Source organism: Parambassis ranga, chromosome 21 (genome assembly GCF_900634625.1).
Source record: "Parambassis ranga chromosome 21, fParRan2.1, whole genome shotgun sequence".
Classification (NCBI taxonomy): Eukaryota; Metazoa; Chordata; class Actinopteri; family Ambassidae; genus Parambassis; species Parambassis ranga.
Window position 1 is genome coordinate 11,349,901 of NC_041041.1, and position 24,818 is coordinate 11,374,718.

The 24,818-nt window shown below is 41.6% G+C and overlaps 1 protein-coding gene across 1 annotated transcript; it reads right to left on the reverse strand.

The window, feature by feature from the left end:
• On the reverse strand, positions 1-24,283 carry agps (alkylglycerone phosphate synthase). Its single transcript, XM_028393817.1, has 20 exons — positions 24,084-24,283; positions 20,996-21,085; positions 19,923-20,013; positions 19,714-19,834; positions 19,547-19,621; positions 18,471-18,542; positions 17,487-17,566; positions 16,205-16,285; positions 14,995-15,120; positions 14,604-14,712; positions 11,565-11,692; positions 11,044-11,095; positions 9,561-9,637; positions 9,353-9,465; positions 8,109-8,178; positions 7,192-7,253; positions 6,316-6,405; positions 4,875-4,974; positions 4,698-4,755; positions 1-1,060 (listed from the first exon to the last, which is right to left on the reverse strand). Exons 1-20 carry the CDS (start codon positions 24,266-24,268, stop codon positions 939-941), a joined length of 1,902 nt encoding a protein of 633 aa, XP_028249618.1. The 5' UTR covers positions 24,269-24,283; the 3' UTR covers positions 1-938.
• Positions 24,284-24,818: the final 535 nt, after the last annotated feature.

Sequence of the window (24,818 nt, forward strand, 5' to 3'; positions counted from 1 at the left end):
ATATGCTAATTTAAAAACAAACTAAAAAAAAAAAAAAAAAATCAGGGTAGCAGTGCATGAAGGTGATGATGTCAGACATGTTTGTCTTTCAGTGTGTTTGCATGAGCTGATAAATTGAGTCTTTGGTACAGCATGAGCACCGGGATCCAGAGGCCTTAATCTGCAAACGTGGTCACACTGAAACAGGCAAATGGCTTTTTCCCCCCCTACTTCACTTTCTTAGTAACAAACCATGCAAGGTAAATGCTGTCAGTACAAAATCTATGCACACATGAAACATCTCTGTGTAATCATACTTCTAAAGGGTGACATTTGTTGGGGTATTGTAGAACAGGGGAGTAAAACAATACACACACACTTTGTCCAGAAACAAGTCTCTTATGGCAATAGGTCAGTACACCAGGAAGGCAGGCGGGTACGAAAAGACGAACAGGAGACACTGGTCAATGTGTAGTAGATTAAGAGAAGGGAAGGCAGACACAAGCTTTAGAAAGGCACGGGGCTTTAGAAAGCGCATTCGTCTAGAACTTACCACTAAAGAAGTGCCACACACACAAACACGCACACACACACGCACACACACACAAACTAGACAAACGTATTAACAAATTGTTGTTGCTATATTGGCAAGGATCATGATTAGGAAGGGGTAAAATGAAGCAAATATTGACAAAAAGTCAAAGTTTTGTTGCATCATGTCACTTCAGAGGCTGAAGCCAGGACACAATCGTAAAAAATAAACATGAATGATTGTTACAGCAGTTTAAGTGTCACAAAAGGTAAGAAAAAGGGGTTGGGTGAATCATTAAATGGCACTGAATGACACTTTTCGATGGAGAAGACTAGATCTCTGTCCATTTTAAATTTACGTTTAGTAACTATTGAACCAAGATGCTTTCTTCGAAAAAGGTCAGATAAAGATGGACAGGACTGTGAAATTAGAGGAGGTTTCTGTTGCCGAAGATGTTATTTGGGTCCACGTAGTCCTTGACGGACTTGAGCATCCCCATGCCGACATTGGAAATGGTGTCTCTCATCCACTCCTTCCGAAGTTTCCCCACTGAATGGCAGAGGAGAGAAATAAATAAACAAACCAAGGAAGACGACCGAGGGGGAGAAATAGAGGAATCGGCACGGCTGATTGCTCAGCAGGCTGCTGGGAGCCAATCAATCTTGTGAGAGTGAGTGAATAAACAGAGGGTGATAAATGCTTTTATTCAGAGAGGAGAAATGTTTTGCATGGCATGATTTATGGAGCTCAGCAGACTATCAAACTCATTAGGCTCTGTGTGTTCCCAAAGGAGGGGCCGGCTGGCGGCTGTAGCAGGCCGTCCCTAGCTCCCTCACTCTTTGCGCCACCACTCCCCTCCAATTCCCTCCCTCGAGTCACCCGAGCGTTTTTTAGTGTGTGCGTTTCTGTCTCATTGTGCACACAAACGCGCTCCTCCAGCTGACCGGCGAGGGTATTGTGCTTGGTTGTCCTGAACACTGCTCTGTGCCCTGACGCTGGCCTGATCACCATTAGGGTGCCAAAGCCGACCACGGAGCACCACACAATGGTCAGCAGGACTTTGGCTTTCAGCCGCTCCTCACCGGCCCTCCTCCTCTTTTCCTCCATACTGCATGAGGAGTGAGAGCGGCTTCGGCATGAAGCCTAGTGAGGGTGCCCATTACTTTGCCAGCTGTCCAGCCCGACATACTCCACAGCGCCTGTAGTCGACAGGTTCTTATAGTAGTGTCTGGAGCCAGCAAAGAGTCTGGTGACTGCGGAGGACTGAAAAACCTCACGCCTGTTCAGGAAGTTCAAATAAAATAAAACTTATTTTAAACAAGCTAATAAGGCGGATTTTCCTTTCTTCGCCATTTGTAACATAAGGTACATTCTGCAAACAATGGATGACTTGTGAAATTTTACAATGAAGATTCCGTTTTGGCACATTGCCTTTATTTCCTACTTGAGGCAGTAGAGACAGATGGGTGGTGCTGTTTGAAGCACACAACAAAAATCCCTGGTCACCAGCCACACAAGGTAAACTATCCCAAGACCCCAAAAAGTCCCAGACCTGCTACATATCATGCACTTGAGGTGTATTAATGAAATACATATTAAGTACACTTAAACTACAGTGGACACTGAAATATCATTATCCTTATTTTATGGTGGAGTGCTCACATAGCAACCCCACAAATGTGCATACACACTAATCATGTGTATTAAATGTCTGCTACAGGTACCTCACATGTGAAGATTTTATTTGCTGCTTTTGTCTGAGCTTAGATAGAAAAGAGGGAGGAAACGATAATATTAAAACAGAGTAGATAATGAACTGCTGTAGTTGCCAGCCTGAGTTAAGATGGTGCGGTTACAGTATACAATTTTCTACCACTAGGTCTCCACTAGAACACTTGCACAGACACCCTAGTAGTTATCAAAATTGGTTAAAAAAGAAACTAAGATGAACAAAGAAAAAGAACATATAAAACAGGAGAGCAGAAATCAATCATACTTGTGTAAATGTTGATCATTGGGAAGTCATGGCCTATAAAGAGAAATACTCTGTATCTGTTATCCTAAACTCGTAAAGATAGATTTGAGAACAGAGCAGCTTGGAACAGGTGCTGCTCGCTGGGTAAACATTTAAAACCAGCAGTGTAATCATGTGAGATTATATTCAGAGGCCTGGAAAGAGGAAGGTGTATGATGGGAGTGTTCACACGCCTTCCTCTCCCCTCTCCCCACGCTCCTCTCTGCATCAGTAGCAGGGGGCCTCTGTGTTAACAGGGCCTGTTGAAGGAAGGGAGCCACCCTGACACATTACTGCACCACGTTATCAGAGTCCAGCCAGGAAACCCAGATGGGGATCAGCCATGAGGCTACTGGGGCCCGTCTCCTGACAAAACAGGGCAGACAGCAGGGTCACCAGGGACCACACAAACCTCCAGATGGTGACAGAGGGACCAATCAGCTGCTACCCAATAACTAAGAAAGTACCGCGCAGTCTACCACCTCCTCCTCCTCCTCCCTGCTCCTTCCCCCTTATTCCACCTCCATCCCTCCCTCCTCTTAGGAAAAGGAGAGAAAACAGAAGGTGCTGGGACTGCATCATTGCCTCCATCACTGTGATAATTTACACATCTATCTTGTCATATTCTTTCTTTTTTGCTTGCTATTGCAATCAATCTCAGCAGGCTCGGTCTGTGCAGCTGAGACATGCAGAGAGGCGCAGGTAGCCATTTCAGAGATGACTTTTTTTGTGGAAAAAGAGTGCGATTTCTCTGGTGTGGAAAAAGCCTGGGGAAGTTCAGGGTGAATGGCACAAGGGGAACTTCACTAAATCAGGTCATTCTTTTTATCTTGTGAGTGCAGAGACCTGTGTTGAGGGGACAGCGGGTAGAGTTAGTGAAACCAAGCACTGCCATCGAAACCCACAAGGTGAGGTGAAGATGCTGGGCACCCAGGGGTGGCCCTCGTGCAGAGAGGAAGCTGGGCTGAGCCTCGACCCACAGACTGCTCTCTCTGACAAATGGGGGTCAGGACATGACAGACAGTGTAAGGTAGTGGCCCTGTGTTTCTGTGATATGGCCAAGAAGGCAGGTTGATAGATGGATGACTCTCCTAGTGATGGATGTTCAACAACTCTTCACCGCTGCGACACTGGTGACCCAGTTAAAGAGGACATTTCTCCCAGTGTTCTGGCTTACAGAACTAGCCAATAATCAAACATTACTTTTACTAAGTGTGATAAATCTCACTCCTTTCTAAAGTAAAAAATGTTCCGTTACAGACCACAGCCAACACAAGTTGAGTATTATGTCATGCTAAATACTCTACACGCCCAGATACTCATCCTACGCCCATGCAGCACAACACTGACCTGCTGTAAATAAAGGGCCACAAAAATGTATATTTCCTCTGGTGCCCTCCCACCTCACCATCCTTGACTACATCTGTTTTGTTTGATACACAAAACCCAGTGAAACTAGCTCCATTTGTCAAGCACTGATTGTGGGCAGACAAACCGGCCTGTCTGCGCCCAGATAGCGAGCCTCACTGTTATTAATCACAATTACAGAGTGGGCCTCGCACGCGGGAGCGGCATCAATATCCCCTCCTCTCCTCTCCCCCGCCACACACAGTCACCTCCCCGTGCTGCTCGGGGTGGCCAGGCCACCGTTTGGAGGTCAGTGTACAGCCGGCGATAACGGCAGCATCATTTACCCCAGCCCGCTGCCTCCTTTTTATTAGCAATCTTTTAATTTTGAACCCGTCCCTGCCTTCAGGAAAAATTGTGATTTAATATCGCAGCTGATTCACTGCATACTGTTTTTGGCAGGTGTGATGAATAGCCTGAAGTGATGTATGAAAACAGCGAGGCGGATGGCAATATAGATAAGGCAGCCATTTCGGTTAGCCCTGATGGGGCCCAGAGAGTTTGTTTCGCTGCCCTCCCCTGCTCACGTTTCATTTGGTCACCACTGAAATGAACAAATAGCCGAGTCAGAGTCATTCATCTGAGCTGCAGGAGCAAATTTTGGACGTGTAAAGGAAGCAATGAAAGATCCCTGACCGAAAGCACATTTACAACACGGCTGGGCGCCTGCACGCCAGTACAAACCATTTCCATGATTTCTAGGTGAAGGTGCGTGTTGTGTGATTAGTTTTTGTGTAATTCTTATAAATGTGATGTTTTTGGTACCTCCATGGTGATGTGACAAGCTCCCTCCATTGGCAAGGATCTCTTCTCTAGCTGCATGCTGGGAAACAAAAACACACGATGCTCACTCTGTGGGGTGTTGGGAGGTCCACACAATAAAACCACAGCTATTTAATGTGCACCTGTAAGGCTGATAAAATAAAATAAAACTGATCCTACCTCCACTTGTTCATATACATGTACTGGATCACTGAGTCCCCTGTAGTTGAAGGCAAAGTAAAAGTACACACAGGCACCAGCGTCGTATGTCTGAGTCACCCTGTACAAGCAAAACACATGAATTCAAACAAGCAGGAAAAAAAATCTAATTTACATGAATGTAAAGAGTGGTGTTTTGTCAAGGTGCACCATTTTCAGACAATAAATGCATTGTGTAATGGGAAGACAAATGCGAAGTGGGAGGGTTTGGCTTTCCACAGTGAACCCCTGACCTCAATTCCATTCATTGTTAAAGGAAAGCGGAGGCAGTGTGAAAGCACTGTCACCTTTAATAACACGACATTATCAGACATTAAATGACCATCAAAGTGCTTTCACTGAATCATCTGCGCCTCACTGTTAACATTGCAGGTAACAGGATGATTCAACTGTTGTTTTCTACAGAACTTGTGTATTTAATAATTAATTATTCTCATAATTTGTAAACAAAATGCTTCTTCGGCTTGTGTTTTCTCCCTCTGTCTGGCCTTGTTCTCTGTGGAGGAGCAGGGTGCCGAGCCCTTGTTCATTTGACATGGCCCATCACCTGGCACACTGACTGTTCTAGAGGTTAAATGGACAAATCAATCATATGACAGACTGCAGCCGGGAAATGAATGGCTGTAGCATAATCAGGCTGAGGCCTAATCTGTCCGCAATCTGTGAGCAGCAGCCTGGTGCTTCTCAACCAGCTCACCGCCCGTCTGTCGCACTGTCCGTCTGCCTGCCTGTATGGCTCTAACCAACTCAACACAGGTTAGGCTAGGTGTACAGTCTCCAAATGAAATGTATCTTTGGGATTGATTAGGGAAAAGTAGTGGTTTTATAATATTATGTATCACTGCTGCACTCACTGAGATGTCCTTTTAATATTGTGAGCGCAGGAATGGTTTCAGTGACCTGCAAGCTCAGCAAACTCTATGTTTCAAACACACATGTGAGACACTGATTTAAATGGATTCACATTTGAGCAAGAATTAACAGGCATTGTTGATTCACATTGTTGTAGTCTTTTTATGGGCATTTGTTGACAGGAAGAAGAATATACCAAAGGTGCATAAACTGATTCCTGTGAAGGGCCAGAAATAAATCTGGATGAAGGGCTAACAGAACAGAGAAAGCTTTGTTTCATAGTAATAGTATACTTCTTCACAAAGTTACTTTTCAATCACAAACGGATGACAATTTCTGTCTTAATATTTGTTTATCTGCTCCACACTCCCCCAGCCACTGAAAAGCTAGTCTGAAGCCGATAATATGAAGTACACACAGATGTATTTTTTCTTTGAATAACTAAAATTCCAATGAGAGATTCCTGCAGCAGTGTTAAAACCTTTTGACCAATATCTTTGTAGGGAGATAATGTTCACCTCTAATACAACTGCTGCTTTTAAAGTATTACCTGCATGTGGATAGTGGTGGAAATTGAACTCCTTTCTCTTTACACTCCCGAACAATGCGCGCCTTTACATTTCTGCAAATGTCCAACACCCTGGGAATAAATAGAACAGAGATTCACTTCTGAGCCAGAAGATTAAGTCACACCTTGTTCATGAATTGTGTGTGCTCTGTATATATTGAATGTGCTTTCAAATAAATTAATTAGAGATGCAAAATTAATAAAATTCAGAAAAAGGCAAGAGGCCAGGAAGGAGGAGAAGGACAGACTGGCTAACATGACGACCACTGTGGGAGAGATTCCCACTGGTGTGGAAATGGCCGCCAGTCCTGAGCATGTGCAGCCGTGTGTTAAGCATGTGGAGGATGGGGAGGAGGATGGGTAATGAGCCAGGCACATATGCTCGCCTCAGTGCCTGATCTCTTGGTCTCTCCCGTCAGGCATGTTACACAACAAGGAGCCGCGAGTGCTCCCGTTTGTTATGTGAAAAAACACAACATGTAGAAAATGCAGATTACACCCCATGAATGTAAAGTGCATCTGTGGCACACACACACACACACACACACATCTGTATATAGAACACATAATAGACCTCTGCTCTCTTTGTGCATGTATGAGTCAAGTCATAGCAGGTTTGTAGGTTAAGGAGGCAAAGCTTCCACCAACGCAGGTTGGTATAATGTGGAAGGGGGAGACGGCAGGCATGAAGGTGAACGTCAAAGACGGAGGCAAAGAGAAATAAAACAAATGAGAGGAAACAGGAGCAGGAGTAAGGCAGGGGATTCTCTCAGAGCGGAACATGTGGGAGGTGAATAAAGGAAATGTGTACAGCTATTTAACAGGAACAAAGCCCACAGATCATATCAACGTAGTTACCTGTCCCAAGGCACAGAGGTTTCAAAGGACTCTCCGATTACATAGTAGTCCATCCCCAAGTCCTAAATGAAACACAAAACTAACATTAGTGGGCTAATAGAAGCCAATTTACGAGTGCACATACAGGCAGCAACAGCACATCGGCCTCTTGCCTTAGATTTTCAATCCTAGAGTTGGATTTAGAGCTAAAAGAAGTAGTTGGTTCATCAACTATTCCACTAGTCAACCTATTAAATCATAAATGAATGATGCCATTGTGAACCAGTATCACTGACTGTTTTGTGATGACCATCAAAGAAAACCAGAAAAGAGCTGAGAGCTAAGAGTAGCTGAAGCTATACTAAAAATAACTGCAGTCTGATTTTTTTGTATTATTGGTAGCTATACATAGAGCTTTTTCCTTACAGGAAACAGGAGAGTTTATGTTGCAAAAAGCCAAGTATTACGTTTATTGACTGAATTATTGTGAATATGCAGATGTCACTGTGTGTAATTATCCTGTTGTGAAGCACTCCCACTTGATATAGCTCCATTTTCCTTGTCTCTGCACATACAAACATGTAAATGTGTAATGTTGGCCAAGACTTGTGTGTTCCCACAGAAAGCTGGCACTGACCTGGACACTTAAAGGTATGCAACGTCCTGCTTGATAATGTTCTTGTGAATGTCAGAAAGGCCTCTAATGGTGCCGACCTATGTCAACTCTATTGTCATTCTGTCTGCAGGAACTGTGGCTCTTCTACCTCACTGTTTGGCGCCCTGACAACAACTGTGACGAGATCAAATCAAAGATGTCCTTAGGTCATATTCTGCATTTTTGCCTTTCTTTGCTGCTCACTATCCTATCTGCTGTCACACAGAGGCCTCACTGACCGCCCCACCTGTCCATCAAAATAGAAGCCAAAGAAGTGACCTACCCGGAGGTAAGCGATGACGAAGGTCAACATGTAGCCCCTCTGCCCATTGTCCTCTCCAGCTGCCAGGCCTCTGAAAGGCGACCACAGGGTTAATATTTAACTGCTTCTTTTCTTTTAGCTTTGTTGGTTGGGCCGCACCCCTTCACAACAGCTGTCCTGGAGCCCGTCAATCCAACAATGTACAGATCAATGGCGCCATGCTCAATGCATCGCCACAGGTCAGCCGCACATCTATCACCTGCAGTGGGTAATCACATTTTCATCCACCATCCAAACTAATCAGGCCAAGCTCATTACAAAATCACTATATTGATTTTCACCTTTTTTCCGGTTTCCCAACACCACAGGAAAACATTCCTCACCAATCCTAACCCAACTAATCCATCACTGGCACTTGATCTGATGGGTGATCACCATTTATTGACGGTAATGCAGATGCTGTTGCATGTAACTGATGTAACTGACCAGCTTTTTGTGCTGTTTATCATCAGGCCAGTTGTCTAGCTAACTACACACTAAGCGTTCACACTAAACTACACTTACAACTGTTTGTAATATATGCTGCACTATGCTGCTGACTTCTATACAACTTCAAAAGAAGAAAAATATTTTTGTTTAGATTTCAGTCCATACGCTCCTAATACTAGTTAATACCACAGGTAAAATGTAGCAAATATTTGTCACTTGCTGATTATGCAAGTTGGTGAATAATGTTTAAAATTTTATTTCTACATTTTGTCTTATGCTGTCAACATTAAGAAGGAACAATGTGGAAAATATAATAGCACATCCTGTATGTATGAGACTGTGCTATAGTAAATGGTTTAAAACAGGCTCAAGATAGAGAGAGCTTCCCTCTCATGCTGGCAGGTAACGGATTTCCACCAAAGTCCTCATTGATCCGTTTAATGATCAATCACAACACTCTCCAGCTGTGTCCTCTCGCCCTGTGCTGTCCTGAGGGGGAGCTGTGCCCTACTATCACTGCCCACACCACACCTACTTTAACATTAAAGCTGGCCTGACAGGAGAACATCCACAGGTGATCCATCAACACACACTGAGACACTCTACAGAGTGGAACACCAAATTACAAGTGTGTAGCTGTGCTTTTGAAGCACTGCTGCCACATATAAACAAAGTGACAAGGCCTGAGGTAGTTACTCATCATGTTTCAAGTCCTACTAAATGGCTCAATCATGTGACCTTTGTTTTAAGACAGAAATAGAGCAGCTAATACTCACCCAAATTTTGCAGCGATGTCATAAACTTGCTTCTCATGCTGCAGAACCTTCTCACGGTCTCCCTCGAACAACAGGGTGGCCACACACAAGCGGTTGGGGTCAAACCCTTTGAACTGAAGATTAGAAATGGTAGATTCATCTTTCATTAAAAACGCAGCTGAAGCTGCAAACTGTTGGTGTTCACGTCTGATTATTCACTTATTTTTACCTTGGTGATGTACAATTTCTTCAAGCCATCCAAAAAGGAAGTGAAAATTGAAGATACTTGAGGCTTCAGAGCATGACCTGCAAAAATGTCAGATTGAAGACAGCTTAAGTTATTGTTAACTAATTTTTCAAACTGAAGTGACCTAAAAAATTGTTTCTTTTTTCACACATTAGACAAATCCTGCTCCTGTTTGCATCTCCCAGTGTTCTAAGAAGGCAGGCTAGTCAGATTTATTTAGGTGTTTCAAACAAAAGGAGAAAAAAATAAATGGTAACATTTGAATAACTTTACAACTGGCCAGTGGCTGCCAGCGACAGCGACAATAAATCAGAGAGTTTCCGAGGGGAAGTGGGGTTGACACAGTGATATCCGTCTTCCTCACCCACACTTTTTGATTTATTCCTGATCGGACGCACAAAAGCGCCTGTGGACAAGTGAAAATGAGGGGCTGGGGCCAATGGGATGGTTATCAATCACAGCGGGGAAGTCATGGGTGATGTCGCCGAGACTTAACAGTTCATTTATTTCCCCCCATGCTCAAGTCTCTTCATCACTTAGTGTCCTAATTGTTTCCATTCCAAAATTTGATTGCAGGTCTTAAGGTCTCACACAGCTATCATACTCGTTAATTAAATACTCAAAATCTAGAAAGAAATTACACCAAAACTGGGCATTTACTTTTAACTCTCTCCTCTGTGGATTTTTTTTCCTTTTTGCATATCAACACATGCTGCTCTTTACTGCAACATTCTCATTTTTCATCTTATGTGTCAGTGCTAAATTGTACTTGTAGTCCCAAACTAAAAAGAAGCAGTGAATACATCAACATACTCAACAGCCTACATGATTAAAAGTAAAGACAAGCCACTAACAAGCTCAAGACGGTATCCCAGGACTATGAGTTCTAGTTATTAGTAAAGAACCTGGTCGCTTCATCTTCCCTACTTAATGCTAAGAAGTGCCTACTCTGTGAAAAGTGGAAATATAGGGAAGATAATGAGATCCCCGGAGACTGGGGAACTTTACAGAGATCCTTGGCAATGCCAGATGCATTCCACTAGACCTAAAGAAACAACATCATAAAACTTCAATGTAACAACTACTTCATTTTGGCTGGGGTTGTTTTTCCACTGGGCTTCAAATCTTTGTCTGTGTGCAGCAATTCTGCTGCAGAAATAATTATCAATTTAATAATTTTGTGCTGTACAGGGGGACATATTCATTTAAAAAAAACTACAAAAGATAAAGCTACATCGTGAATAAATATGAGTGCCATTATGTTTAAAGGCCTGCTATGCGCCCTGCCATCCGGGCATAAAAAGGAAGAAAACCTTCCCAGGAAATGAAAACCAGGTGAAACGCAGCCCTGTTTTCAGTGAAGGGACAGCATAAGGAAACTGTGGCTTAAGTAAGGAATCACATAAAGAGATATCAGCAGCAGTGACAGACATGACCAAGTTGTAAAAGATCAAATAAAACTTACCAAATTTAAACTGTTCATTATCCATGAGCCGTATTGATGCAGGAGCACACCTCTGGAAACCAATACACATCAACAACAAAACACAGACAACAAAATAAAGTAGAATAAACCATTAGCATATATTGGTTTATGTTGAACCAATCAGACCTTTCCTGGGACACTACAGAGAGACGGCACAAGTGGTTCTACAACTAGTGTCATCAAATTCTGTGATGTTGAGAGTACAAATCCCAGTAGTATCAAAACTTGATACAATGCAGAAAAATAAAATATGTCTCAAACTTGTGCAGTATGTAAAGGCTTGCAGCAGTGACATTTAAAAGCTGAACAAGGGTGAGCAAAGGCTTTTTCTGAGTTTATTTGCTGGTTGATGTTTTTTTATATATATATATATATATATATATATAGACCTAAAGGGCTCCTTATTTGCAGTTTGGCCAAACAAACACACAAAACTTTTTGCACTTGGTCTCAGTGTGGACAGTGGGTAAAAATATGTTACTGGGGAATTTGTTTATTACCTGTCTGGCCACCTCTCGAAGACAGGCAACTCCCTGCTCAAAATTAGGGAAAACTACAGAACCGTATTTCTGATACTCGGGCATGGGACGAATCTTCATCGTTACCTCAGTGACCACACCCAGAGTTCCTGTGGAAAATCACAGAAAGCAGAACAAAGAGAAGTATATCAATTCCCACAATTTATACGACCTAACCCACTCAGAGCGGAACTTCAGGCCATTTTACAGGGCTCTGGTACACGTCCCACGGGTCGTCTGGGTGACCTTTGTCTCACATTTCACTTAGTAGACCTGGTTTTCTACCGCACACTGGGGGACAACTAAGATTTATCAGCTTAAAAGCATGAGGAAATAAAGCAGGGCTCTATCAAAGGCAGCACAGCTAACAGAGGCAACACTTACACAGGTACACGGAAACCTCTGTATGACCTTATGACCCTGAAAACAGCATTCAGCAAGTCAGCCATTAGCTACTGCTGCTGCTCAAGGAGTCACTCTGCTTCTTTGAAAAGCTAAGCATCTCCCCTCCACACAGGGAACATGCTTAATGCCTATTAAGAACAATAGTGAGTGCTATGTAATTTTGAGATCTGACTTTTGCTCTTATGTGATTTAATTTAATGCTGGCTAGCTTTTATGTGTATATGCACAACATCAAAAAACTGTTACTTATCAGCTGATTATTTTCTCTTCTGGGCCACATTTATTAAAATATATGCACCAAATTACTGCATTAGTAGTACTGGGTTCCTAACTGGTTCTGTTTTTTAATCCTTTAATTATGTTTCTACATTCTCACAAATCTCACAAAACTCAGCATAGTTTAACAATTTGTGGAGGTAATTTCAGGCAATGTTACTTAGCTTTGCTGCTCAAATATTTGTAAAATATGTAATTTACAATTACAAGCTGAAAATCAGTGGGTTCTGTTTGATGGCTACAATGACAATGAATGGTATGTCTCAAAATGTAATAATTAGTCTACAGTACAACACACACATTATGTTTTTCCTCTTATGACCCAAACCTTTCTACTATCCAGAATGTTTAGGATTAACACAGACTGTGTTCTTCATGAACATAGACCATTAGGTGGCTGCATCAGCCTGTTATGGTCATTAATGAGCCCCCTAATGTGGAACAACATGCCACATGCTGCTCCCTAGTGGCACAGTGGAAAACATGTGACTCCAATGGGCCTCACCCAAGAAAGGCTCCTCCCCCTGACAGTATGCAGGAGGAGCCGCTGAATGAGAGAGATGTGCATTTGGAGAGGAGGGAGAGCGAAGGAAAGAGAGAGAGAGAGGGGGGGGGGTGGAAAGGAGGAGCTTGAATGCAAGGAGGGTGAATGAGAGAGTGAGGGCTACAGGGAGGGAGGCAATAAGAACAGCAATGCCAGAAAAACTCTCTCTTGGGGACATATGCAATGCAGTGAAATGCTGGAGAGCATATGAAATCCATTTAGTGTGACTATCTGTATTAAACAAACCTTATCTTACAGGATTAGTGTTTGTGAAGAGGGACTGGAAGAGTCTCCGAGCGCTTTTCTGGCAAGACTGAGCTGTATGGAAACACTGAGCACCGTGAAGCCAGCGAAAAATCAGTAATTTAACAGAGAGCATTAGTTGGATTCCTATTATTGTATCCTCCACAGTTAAGAGGGTTTTAAAAAAGAAAGGAGTTATCAGTGGTCATTCCAATCATTTGTTCAAGAAGGGAACTACTCTGCATTCAGGCTATTTTAAGGTCAGAGAGATAGACAGACCTGTGGTTGTGCAGAGAATGAGAAGCTTGAGGTTTCACAGTCATCTCTAATAAAATGAATGCATTCCACTTAACATGCAGAGCATAGTTGGCTGCTTTAGTGTGCTGCTTTGTTGTTGTATTTGTGGCCTTCTATCAGGCTGTAGGATGGGGCTGTTTGGGTGAAAAGGTAGATAATTTTAATGAGACCATGTGCTGAAGCGACCTCTTAGTTCCAGTGTTAGGCCTCCCAGGAGAACATGTCCTCAGAGAGAGATGTGTGGTCCTGTCCTATCTCTGCTTTGTGCACTAACCCAGGTAGCAAGCTCATTTTTTTAAATTATTTTTAAACCTTTAAACTAGACCTTTTTAATGATGATTTTGAGAAAAATCTTTGATTAGATTACAGGCATGTATTTGCTATAAGAAATCATGTCATACAGAAAAAGACTTTCTTGACTCAGGGTCTTAATACACCGTTGTACACAGGCTGTATGGACTGACGTAAAGATACTATACCAGCATATTTCTATATTTCAGTGTAACTGAAGGCGTAGTAATGTTTCAGTAATGCGATGTTTACGTAGTTTTTACATTTCTGACATGCCGTCACAATGTTTCAGTTATTTTATTTTAATGTATGAGTCCAAGTAAATGTTATGCTCACTTCACTACCATCTCTACTATTTACCTTTTGGAGAAGTAGGGTTAAGGGAAACTACTCAAATTTAAGACAAAGTACAAAGTAGTGTACAAAGCACCTGATAGGCATGATGATATTATAGTCATGTTGTTTGTACAGGTCTTCACAAAGTGAATTAAAAGGTATAAAACTCACAGTTAATTTGCATGCATGATTTTTGGTTTACCCCGCTGTGCTCTTTGTACTGAAACCCTATCTAATAAGTCCAAATAGAGACTTGTGAACCAATTCCAGCTCAGTCAGGAAGCAGATTGCTGAGCTTTGTAGGGCAAATATAAAGTTTGTATCCACAGCTGTTTTAACATAGCCATGCCAACAGTCTCTGAACCTTCTCCTCATTAGGTAGGGGGGAACCTGGCATATGGCAGTATTCTCTGTGGGCATTCACAAGGACAGGGCACTGCAGATGGGGTGCAGAGGACACTTGCTGGTTCCCAACTAACACACCTCCAGATCACTTATCCACCAATGCTGGTTAATGTGTAAAGCATGTGAACTGGCCTGATGTTACTATGCACACAAACCCTCCTAAACACATACAGGTTTAGACCACTGCACACGTGCCATGAAATCACATTAGAAATTTAGTTTACCTTCTGAGCCCATGATGAAGTGGTGAACGTCCGGCCCTGTGGACATGCGAGGCCCCATGCAGCTCTTCTCAATCACACCTCGAGGGGTAACCATCTTTATGTGGACAACCTATTCAGACACACACAACCAACAACACATTGTAAACAACCAACAACTTTGTAAACAAAAATAAACTCTTTCCTTACAACAGACATAATGAACAATACAATGCTGATATTGACGTGGTTGCCACGTGTGTGGTTTCAAACTGCATGTTAGAGGTGAGGGTAAAGTCCAAAAAACCTTTACTAATAATTTCCTTTCCGATTACTGTGCAGAAACCTCCATGCCCTCACCCCATGTATAGAACAAACACAAGCAGGAAGGTAAAAGGGAGGACAGATGGCTCACCAGGTCCTCAATGTTGCCATAGATGTTCTTCTTCATGCCTGATGCTCTGGTTGCTACCCAGCCCCCTAGGGAACTGAACTCCATGGAGTCAGGCTCATGCCCAGTACAGTAGCCACTCTCATTAAGCTGTGATAAAAATAAATACAAAGCATGGTTGTGCCATTGTAGTTAAAAGGTTTTGGACAACAATGATATTGTAAAACCACAGGAATGTCTTAATAACAAGCAAAAGAAACTAGCAAGCAAAGGGAAAAAAATAATTGCAGCTCTGCTTCCAGTTATAGGGCAATGAAAAAATGCGAAGTTTATGGCACAGACTTTTATAACGGCCTAAAATAAACTGAGGGGAAAAAGCAGACAAAACTAAACTAAGAGATCAGTGCATTATTTGGCAATGCCAAACCTTTGGCTGCAGCCCTGATGTTAAAATGTGTAAGGAGACCCAACACATTCCAGCTGGTTCTTCTTTGTAGTACTGTGTTAAAAAAAAATTTTGTTTGAGTCTGACTTATTATATCATAGATATTTAAGTCGAAGGCTTGCTGCACATTCGTCTTGAACAACCCAAACCAATGCTTACTCTCCACATAGCTGTAATGATAAGACGGTTAGTGACAAAAAAGTCTTTTTGAGAAAACTGTTGATCACATGTACCATCCCTAAGGCTTAGAGAAGAATGTTTAAGTCATCAGGAACTCACAAATTCTCCTCTTGCTTCTTCAGGCAGGACATTTAATAGTAATAATAATAAAGACCTTAAAATATAACAACAATACCCCGCAGAAACACAAGGGTAACACCATGCCTTGTTTTATCACTGCACTCGTCAGGAAGGCAGTTTATAATGAAGACCCATCTGCTCCATCAAAACAGTTCAGTCTAAATGCAGAGGTGCAGTCCGCTTTAAATGCAGCTCACGCATTCCTCTACATCAAACGTCCGCTCCCTCTCCATTTTTCTGAATTAGCTTGATGGTGCCATCTGCTCATGACCACTGTCTCACTCTCTATTTCTCCCCTTCAGCACTCTGCACCATCTCAACCTGCTACCCCCAACCCTGTTAGATCCAGTGAGCAAAGATTGCGCCAAAGTCACTGAGCATGGACATGCATGGTGCGCAAATGGTCACACAGCTTGATTGCTGGCACAACATTTCACATTAATGTAAGTGCTTTCAGTGAATGAATATGGATGGATGGGTAGTGCTTACCAGTCTCTCCAGATCCTGACCGACGATGCCAGCTTCCACGTGGACGGTTAAATTCTTCTCATCAATCCACAGAATGCGGTTCTGTGACAAGAGGAGGAAATCGTAAACAATATGCATAGTCTATTTGTCATACAGTGCAGACAATATAATGTGTTTTATTTGTGTAACACTGTGCAGGTTTCAAGATCTTTATCTGCTGCCTGTGCATCACCATGTCTGTCATCTGAACCATCTGTTATGCTGACTTAAAATATCTCACACACAAGATCTTATTTCAAATACAGGCCTATTACTTAAGCTGCTATGCACGTGGACTACCCCTACCTGAAGGAGGTCATCTCATACCTGCCATCAATTATTCTTCAGAGGTAATAAACTTTATGTTCCAACCACACTGCTTCTTTCATGTGCTTCCATTGGAGCCACCTGACCTCTGACCCCTGACACAGAACACTGGTCACTGATGGCACCAAGCTAAATGACTGGTAAGCTAGCGGCATCCAGACAGCTTGTATATCACCTCTATATGGGGCTGCTGATCATTTTGACTATTTTTTATTATTTAGATATTCATATGTTTAACGTAACTTGCTTTAAATTAAAATTAATGGCTGTGACAACTTAGTAAATCAGTTCAAACTCTGACTGCAATTAATCTATAGGCCTACAATTAAATGTAACGTTTTTGACTTTTAATATTACTGTTTTAATTAAAAGTGCACTAACATGATTAAAACTAGGGTAAAGAATATGCTGCTTCTGGACACTGTTCATATTCACCAATGTTAATATTTTGCCAGAAATAAGGTTTGATGCGGCCCACAAAAACTGTCAGACACCGTCAGAAATAAACACCCAGGACACTAAAATAATTTCTAGTGGAGTCTACTGCAATAGCATTGGTTGGATCTAGTTTCCATTTGTTGCATGGTGCTGACAGTGTGGAAAAAAAGATTTTTATTAATCACCTGCCAATAAATGACAATTATTATACCCTCAAGGCCCAGATGCACTAGAAAATATTTATGCGAATAACTAGCTCTAAAAAGGCATGGTCTCTGTGTCAATTAGCATGATAATGTAGCTGGTGTAATGTTTCATTATATTAATGCTATATTTTGTACATTTCCACTTTTACACTTGAGAAAACAATCATTTTTAAATAACAGTATAACTTCAGATAGTATTTATCAGCATCCAACTACTTTTGATTTATTTATTTTTAGGCATTAGTGCAGATAAACTGTTTTAACATCATGTACAGAGGCAGATGTTTACGCACCATCTGTGAGGTGTCCAAAGAAACAATGGAACGAGTTTCCTCATGAGGGCATTCTAGAGCACTTGAGACACTAGTCCCTCCTGAAAGAGAGAAAAACAACGGTTACAATAGATCCTTCTTCTTCAGAGCAGACACTTCTGCTTATCGCAGTAGGGGAAGCACTGCTAGAGTAAATGGTGGCTTAGTTTCATTACTTTCCCCTGTAAGCTGTGGCAGTGCCAGCACAAAAGCAGGACTTCCCCAGCTACAAGGGAAATACAGCTATCATTCTCAGTTGACTATCTGCTGTGACAAGTCAAAACATCACGAGAGAGGTGCAGGTTACAAAGAGAAGCTTTCATCTGGAATAAATCGGTTTTTATCACAAACACACACACTCCTTCCCAGGTATAATCTTTGGCTGCAGATGAGTGTGAAGATACTCAGTCACACAGTCAATTATAACCCAACCTAAATTTAGGTTAAGTAACTTGGCTTCTTTTGTTTAGAGGGCATATCAATAATTTTTTAACAAGCTGTATTTTTTTTTATTTACAAAAAATATTTTTAAATAAAAAACACGAAAGTGTGCAGAATGCAAATAGCTTGTCCTCTGGGTGCAATTTATTATATGCTACAGGATTTCACTGCATAAATGAGCAGCTGACTCTTATTAAATATACGAACCTGTTCACAATCTGCTCTAATACATGCATTTCTGCCAGTTGACTATCGTGATATAGTCGACAGCGTGAACTATATGTGAGAAGATGGCATACAAGCTACAACTATTCCTAGGACAATGGCCCAATAGGATCATTCCTGTACAAAATACACAAATTAAGGGTCTGTTACATTGTGAGCAGTACCATTTTAACCATGGCTTATGGGCCGTCATTGATGAAAGAAAAGTGAGACAAGAATAAACCATAATGATCAAGTGCATAAATGTTAATGTATATATAGATTGTGAAAGCTGATAAAGCCTGTGATTTCATAACTCACCTCCATATGGTATCAAACAAACGTTGTGTTTGCACGCCAGCTCCACAATTTTCACTACATCATTGTGACAGTCTGCAAATACACAGAAGGAAATTTTCTTTTTATATTACAGGGCCATCATAAAGAAAATATTTTCATTTACCATCTGTTTGTATAACAGCTCAAGTTGCAAAGGAAATAAAAAATGCACGCAGCATTATGTGTGTACAGTAGGCAATATATAAATGTATGCCGGATGAACCATTAGAGCAGGGGGACCAGCAGAGAGGGAGGCTGTTTTTTTTTTATTTGCCTGATGGTTGTGATTTGCCTGGGGCTTTCCTCGGGCGGAGTCAGACTGCATGAAGCAACAGTCTCATGGGTGGGATGTGCTGGATCAATAAAGAAGTGTTTCAACCAATCAACGGAACCCACATCTATGCACACCGGGGTGGCGAGTATGTGGGAAGAGCTGCACCTACGTAGATGTGCTTGACTGGCCTCGAGTGCTTTAAGAGGCGGTGAGAAATGCATACATTCTGGTGCATTTTGCCATCCAATTAAACACACAGCTTTGGCCCACGGATTATAGCTCAACAAGCTAAACATCCACTTAAAATACACAGCTTGACCTGAAGGGACCACTGAGGAATGCAAATTGCAAGATCCAAATATGTAGTCATAAATGAGAGTGTGTGTATGTGCAGGGGTTGAAAAGGTTAAAATTCTGTGCCAGAGTGAGATGAGAATATGCCTACAGTTGCTTAGTGATTTGCTGCCCATTTGGGATGCTGCTAATCAAGTTCCAACCATCAGTCAACACTCATTTGCATGATAAAATAGTGCCAGCCATAACAACAGAAAACCAATCTCAGAATCATAATTCATGGGTGTACACTGTGGGGCCAGACTGTGGAGTATTGGGTGTCGACCATCCTCCCCCTGACGCTTCTTATTAAGCTTCCACTCATACATATTAATATCCCTGCCTCTGCAGAGATTAACCCTTTAAATCACGTAAGCCAGCAGGGGGATCAGTGATGTTACGTAGGAGGAGAAAAACAGACCAATGAAAAGAAAAGAAAAAAAAAACTCACTTGGCCATACCACCATGTCTGGAACACGACCAAATTTCCCCTCTCTCAAGGCAAAGATCTCATGTAAGCAATGGCCTGGAAGAAAATTAGAAAATAGGGGAAGATAATTTAACACATTTAGGTTTACAAATGTGACGTGCATGTTTTTTTGTTGTTTTTTGCCTTACCATGTGCACGAAACACCCGATCTTCTGCGTCATGAGAGAAGGGAATACCTGTGGATTTCAGTTCCTCCACAAAGGCCTCGTGTAGGTTCGGAGGCTGTATAGCATTGCTATTCAGAATGGGCTGAAAACAAAGCAAACCACTGTGGTTTCTGGTAGCTGTATATTCCCACCCACCAAACGCACAACAGACAAACACGATATGAACTCACTGTGGCTGGAGCTTTGTGTTGCAGGCTGGCGCCAAATGTGCCTTCCATCCAGTCTTTGAGACCAGGAATGATCATACCACTCAGTCTATACCTGGATTGTGTAAAGGAGGAGCACAGAGAGATATCACTTAAAACTGTTGTGTTACTGATTTCTACAGAAAAAAAATTAAACTGGGCTAGTTTATTTGGAAAAGCAGTTCTGTGTCTAATCAGAATAAAGTATGGGGTGGGAGTCCAATGAGGTTATTAGACGAGCAGAGCAGCAGTGACAGCGCTGCCTGTGTGATCACCCTCACCAACCCTTGCATAATTGAGCTGCTGGCACAGACTGGGCCAGCCCATCAGGGGACTGTAGTGTGCTGTTGTCCGAGACACCATGAAGCAAACGTTATAATGAAAAACCCTCTGTCACAGCGAGCACCGAGGAGGAGAATACCACCCTTCCAACCCAGCCAAGGCTGTTAAGAGGGCGTGCAGCAGTTTGTGGTGAAAAATTGCATAGATGGAATCAATTTGCTGTGTAACATCCTGTTTATTACGGAAAACACATCCTCATGCATACTGTACCACCTCTCCGTGTTGACTGAGGCAAGGCAGTCTGTTCTAAAACTGCATATTCATTCAAATGGTGCAAACAGGCTTTATTTCTGGACACAAATCTAATGTTTTAAAATCTGTAATCATTGTTGGTGATAACTCCGCAGATATATCATAAATAATGAAACATTATAAGACTCATTTTTGAACACGATGGAAAGTTGTTTTTGTTAATGAGCGACTGAGTTTGGGAGGGGCTGAAAACCACAGTCAGTGACCTTCTCAGATGACAATGACCAGTTTAAATGCCAACCACTAGGTGGCAGTAGCACCACATTGTTGTAAGCATAGGAAGGAGAAAGCAGCTGATTTCTGGGGTTAGAATACAGGCTATGAAAACGATCAATGCACAGCTCAGGCCTTATGCCACACAAACTGTGTGAATGAATGCTACAACAAGATTAGAGGCAGAGAAATGCCTGATTCAGTCACAGATACAAAATAGGCAGCACTTAAGAAAGATGTGTAATTGGTACCTTTTGCCAGTAAATTCTGCTTGGCCTTTCTTATTGAAGAGGAATCTTGAGTCACTGTATCCCCATCCATTCCACTTCATAATCTCCTGCCTGTCAAAAACAATGGTAAATGGTAGTACAGACATAAATTATCACTATCATAGGACGTCACAGAAAACTGATGATTATACTTAAGCCTGATTTCAGAAATTCAACTTCTCAGTTTAAAAGAGATTAAACGAGATCAACAAAATAAGTGTTTGTTGTAAATCTGCTAAAGTAGGATTCTGTGAAAACATATTAGAAAGAAGAGACAAGAGAAAGAAATTGTGTAAGTGATGTCATCATAACTAAAACAACTTTTACAGCTAAGCCAGCATGTTAGCACTACAATCTTTGAATATGTTTAACTGTAATTTATCAAATAACTACTGAAACAGCAGACCACAGAAAACACAAGGTCTTTAACTCGGTAATGCCACACTCACTGTCAGCCCAAAGAAATTCACTTTCAACCAGATTTATTAACTCATTTACGCAAACATAAAAAACATTTTTGTTTTGTTGTTCATAAAATACTCAAAAATACTGGTAACTAAATTCAAGAAATTCTTATTCACATAAGGTAACATGGATTTATTGCTTTTACTGTGTCAGACAACACATTGCTGACAACCAGCACAAATGATGCAATTTAAACAGTATCACTGTTTTATGCAGTCATTTCAGAACAGTTCACATTTTCATTATTTATTCAGTCATTCACATTTTTCCCATTGATCCAAGGTGAGGCCAGCTAAAACTTGGCAAACACATTATGGAAGGTGCTGCAGACAGGCACACCTACAATAGTTCCTGCACCGCATGCTTGTCACTACGAAACAGTTTGCACACCAACTTATAAAAACCATAAACCTCATGTAGAGCGACGCAGAAGTGACACAGTTAACCTTCCCCATCAGCAGAGGAAACTGGCCGGCACTCAGTCAACTCATTCAGTATAAGTTTTACATCTATGGCGCCTGTCAAATATTCTTATCCCTAGCTAGTTTTACTATGTCACAGGGTTTTTTTGATAAAGTCCAACTGTGCTAAACTAACAGGCGTCAACTAATTACTTATGATATGTGTGTTCTTTGCTGTACAAACAGGAGGAGCATCGGGAAGCAACAACAGAAGTGTTGCATCTAAATGTATGCAGATGTTACGCAAAGAAAAATGTATTATTTTTATTAAAGTATTATGCTGTTTATTTGTTACTGTACTATAATAAGCATACATAAACTATAATTACAGGCTTTACAAACAAAGATGGTGAAGCTACCAAAATGGAGCTTCAGCACCACTGATATGTTGTAATAGCTGCTGAAGATACTGAACAAAAAGTATCAATAAAGAAGACAAATGTTTGGGACGGTACAACAGCAGGTCATGATGACTTCTTGATTTACTGACCTCTTTCCTGCCTATGTGCAGCTCAACTGAGATTCAACACAACATCTGTTGCATGTCTGTTAACCTTGAAAGTGCTTTGGTATCCTTCCTAAATGTTACTTCTCTTAAAATTTCCTGAGCTTGTCTATGAACATAGAATGTCCTGCCTGTGTTGTAAAGAAAGCAAGTTAAATATATGATCTACCATTTGGAGATGTACAAACATGCATGAGTTAATTGAATTTAGGACTAAGTCAAATCCAAGCTCAGAAACAAAAATCCTGCAAAAAACTGTTGAAGCATCTGAAACTCCTTATAACAATAAAACACTTCATGTTTATATGGTACACTAAAACACTGCTGGGTTGTTGTGTAATGTCAATGGACGGCCTGCCAGACCCCGCGCAACCTGCAAATCTGGATTTTTACCAGAAAGCATTCAACTAGCCACGTAAGAAAGGTGACGTGCAGATGTTAGAACACTCTGAGCATTTAGTCCTTCTTAAAACAAACACTGACAGTTTGCCGTGCGATTGTAACTGATGTGTGTTGATGTGCGCAAAGATGTTAACACTAATGGTTTGATCCTGTACTGCTAGAGAATGTCATTATTTGATATTTGATAAGTCTGACCCACACACAGGCTTCATGCAATGCCTTTTCTAGACTGTTGTCACAAGCACTTCCCAGAAAACAGACAGGGTCAGACTTAGAAGACAAAATATTGTGCCCTATTATCACATTGGCCAAAACATGATATGATTTCTTTCACAAGGCTAAATACACATACCTCCGTGGGCTGATTGTACTGCTGTTAGGTCATACTAACACTAGATGTCAGCACAGTGTGGAGGCATTTCCTCAAAAGGAACCAAGCTGCCAATAGGTTGAAAGTCAGACCACACTTGTCCTGACCAATCAGAAGTTTCACTGTCTCCTCGACAATTGATTCTTTATCTCCCAACTGGTTAAATATGAACGAATTTAAACTATAAAAAAACACTATAAAACAAGAACCAGACCTCATTGATCCACACACAAACCTGTTTATGCGTCTAATTAAAGGAACGCAGTTGCCAGCCATAACACATTTCTTATGTACAGTTGTGAACGACAGTAAGTATGTACCAGACAAACAAATGTGACAGTAACCATTATAAAAGCTTAATATAACATTATTATTAATATGACGTTTTTCGGCAAACTGCTTTTAAAATGTCGCCACTTCAAGTCACCTTCTTCGTTATCTGGAGCATCAGGATCTGTCCAAAAGAGAAGCCCTGTCAACACTTGTTTTAACCTTTGCAGGCTCCGTGACATTAAGAACATATCATACGATACATTAAACAATCGATTATAAACTAGAGGGGAAGCTGCAGCAGACCAACTTTACGAAAGTCGACCACACAAACTCCTGAACATAGCCGCACCCACTCTGTGGCAACTGAATGGCTACTCTGTAGCTAAGAAACGTTAGCTAGCAAGCTAACTTAACTCCGTTCCAGCTATGTTTTTCATCATTATTTACTTCTGGGGGGGAGAGAGAAGCCAGCCCGTCCCTGTAGGTCACCCACTTGGTTCTTGGTTATTTACATGTCGACTACTGTTTAGCTTTATAACAAGCTAAAGGCACAGAGGATGAACCCTTCTCCACCACTCCATCACAGCCATGTACCTCCTCCTCGGCACCCTCCTCTCTTCGCTGGAGGCATCTGGCTTGCTCTCCTGGGCTTTGCACTCTTCAGCTAGGATGGCTGGGTTACCGTCAACCGGTCTCTGTAAATGCCCAGCGATTATGCTTAGTCTTTGCTGTGCAGTCCGTTGCCTGTCGGAGCCGCCGCCGCTGCTGTTGGACGCCATGCTGCTTCCGTGTTTGTGAAGGGAGGGAGCAGATCCATGAGCGGCTGTCAGAGGTCAGCAGGGAAAGTGTGCTGCGTTTGAGGGCGTAGGAAATATCACACTCAGGCCGCAGGATCTACACAAGTGGCAAAAGTGGCGAATTCGTAATAAGTGGGATTCAATATGAAAAAGCAGACCACACACGTCTATATAATTATTGAATAGTTTTTTTGTAAGTAATGTTTATGTTATTGGCCAAACGAGAACTGTAACAATGAATGAAGGACGTTGTAAAAATACACACAGATAAGGTTTGCCGAAACATATTTTAAATATAGGATTATGTGCATAGTCAGAGCACCTAATGAAGACTTGCACTTATGAATATATATTGTGATATGTTTCATATTAACCAAGTTATAAGCATGCGTTTTAATATATTCGTATAAATGTAAAACAAAAAAATCGTTGCACAAACCTAGCTTTTTCCTCACTTTGAAAAAGGGGCTGAGGAGGAGCCCGTGAATGCACCCTTTAACGCATTTCCCAGCATGCCTTGCAATATATGACT

Coding starts and splice junctions, on each gene's coding strand:
- agps (XM_028393817.1), bottom strand. CDS start 24,268: ATGGCGTCCAACAGCAGCGGCGGCGGCTCCGACAGGCAACGGACTGCA. Junction 19,835..19,922: donor AACACAAAGCTCCAGCCACA/GTGAGTTCATAT, acceptor CTTTGTTTTCAG/CCCATTCTGAATAGCAATGC. Junction 1,061..4,697: donor CTTGTCACATCACCATGGAG/GTACCAAAAACA, acceptor TCTGCCATTCAG/TGGGGAAACTTCGGAAGGAG.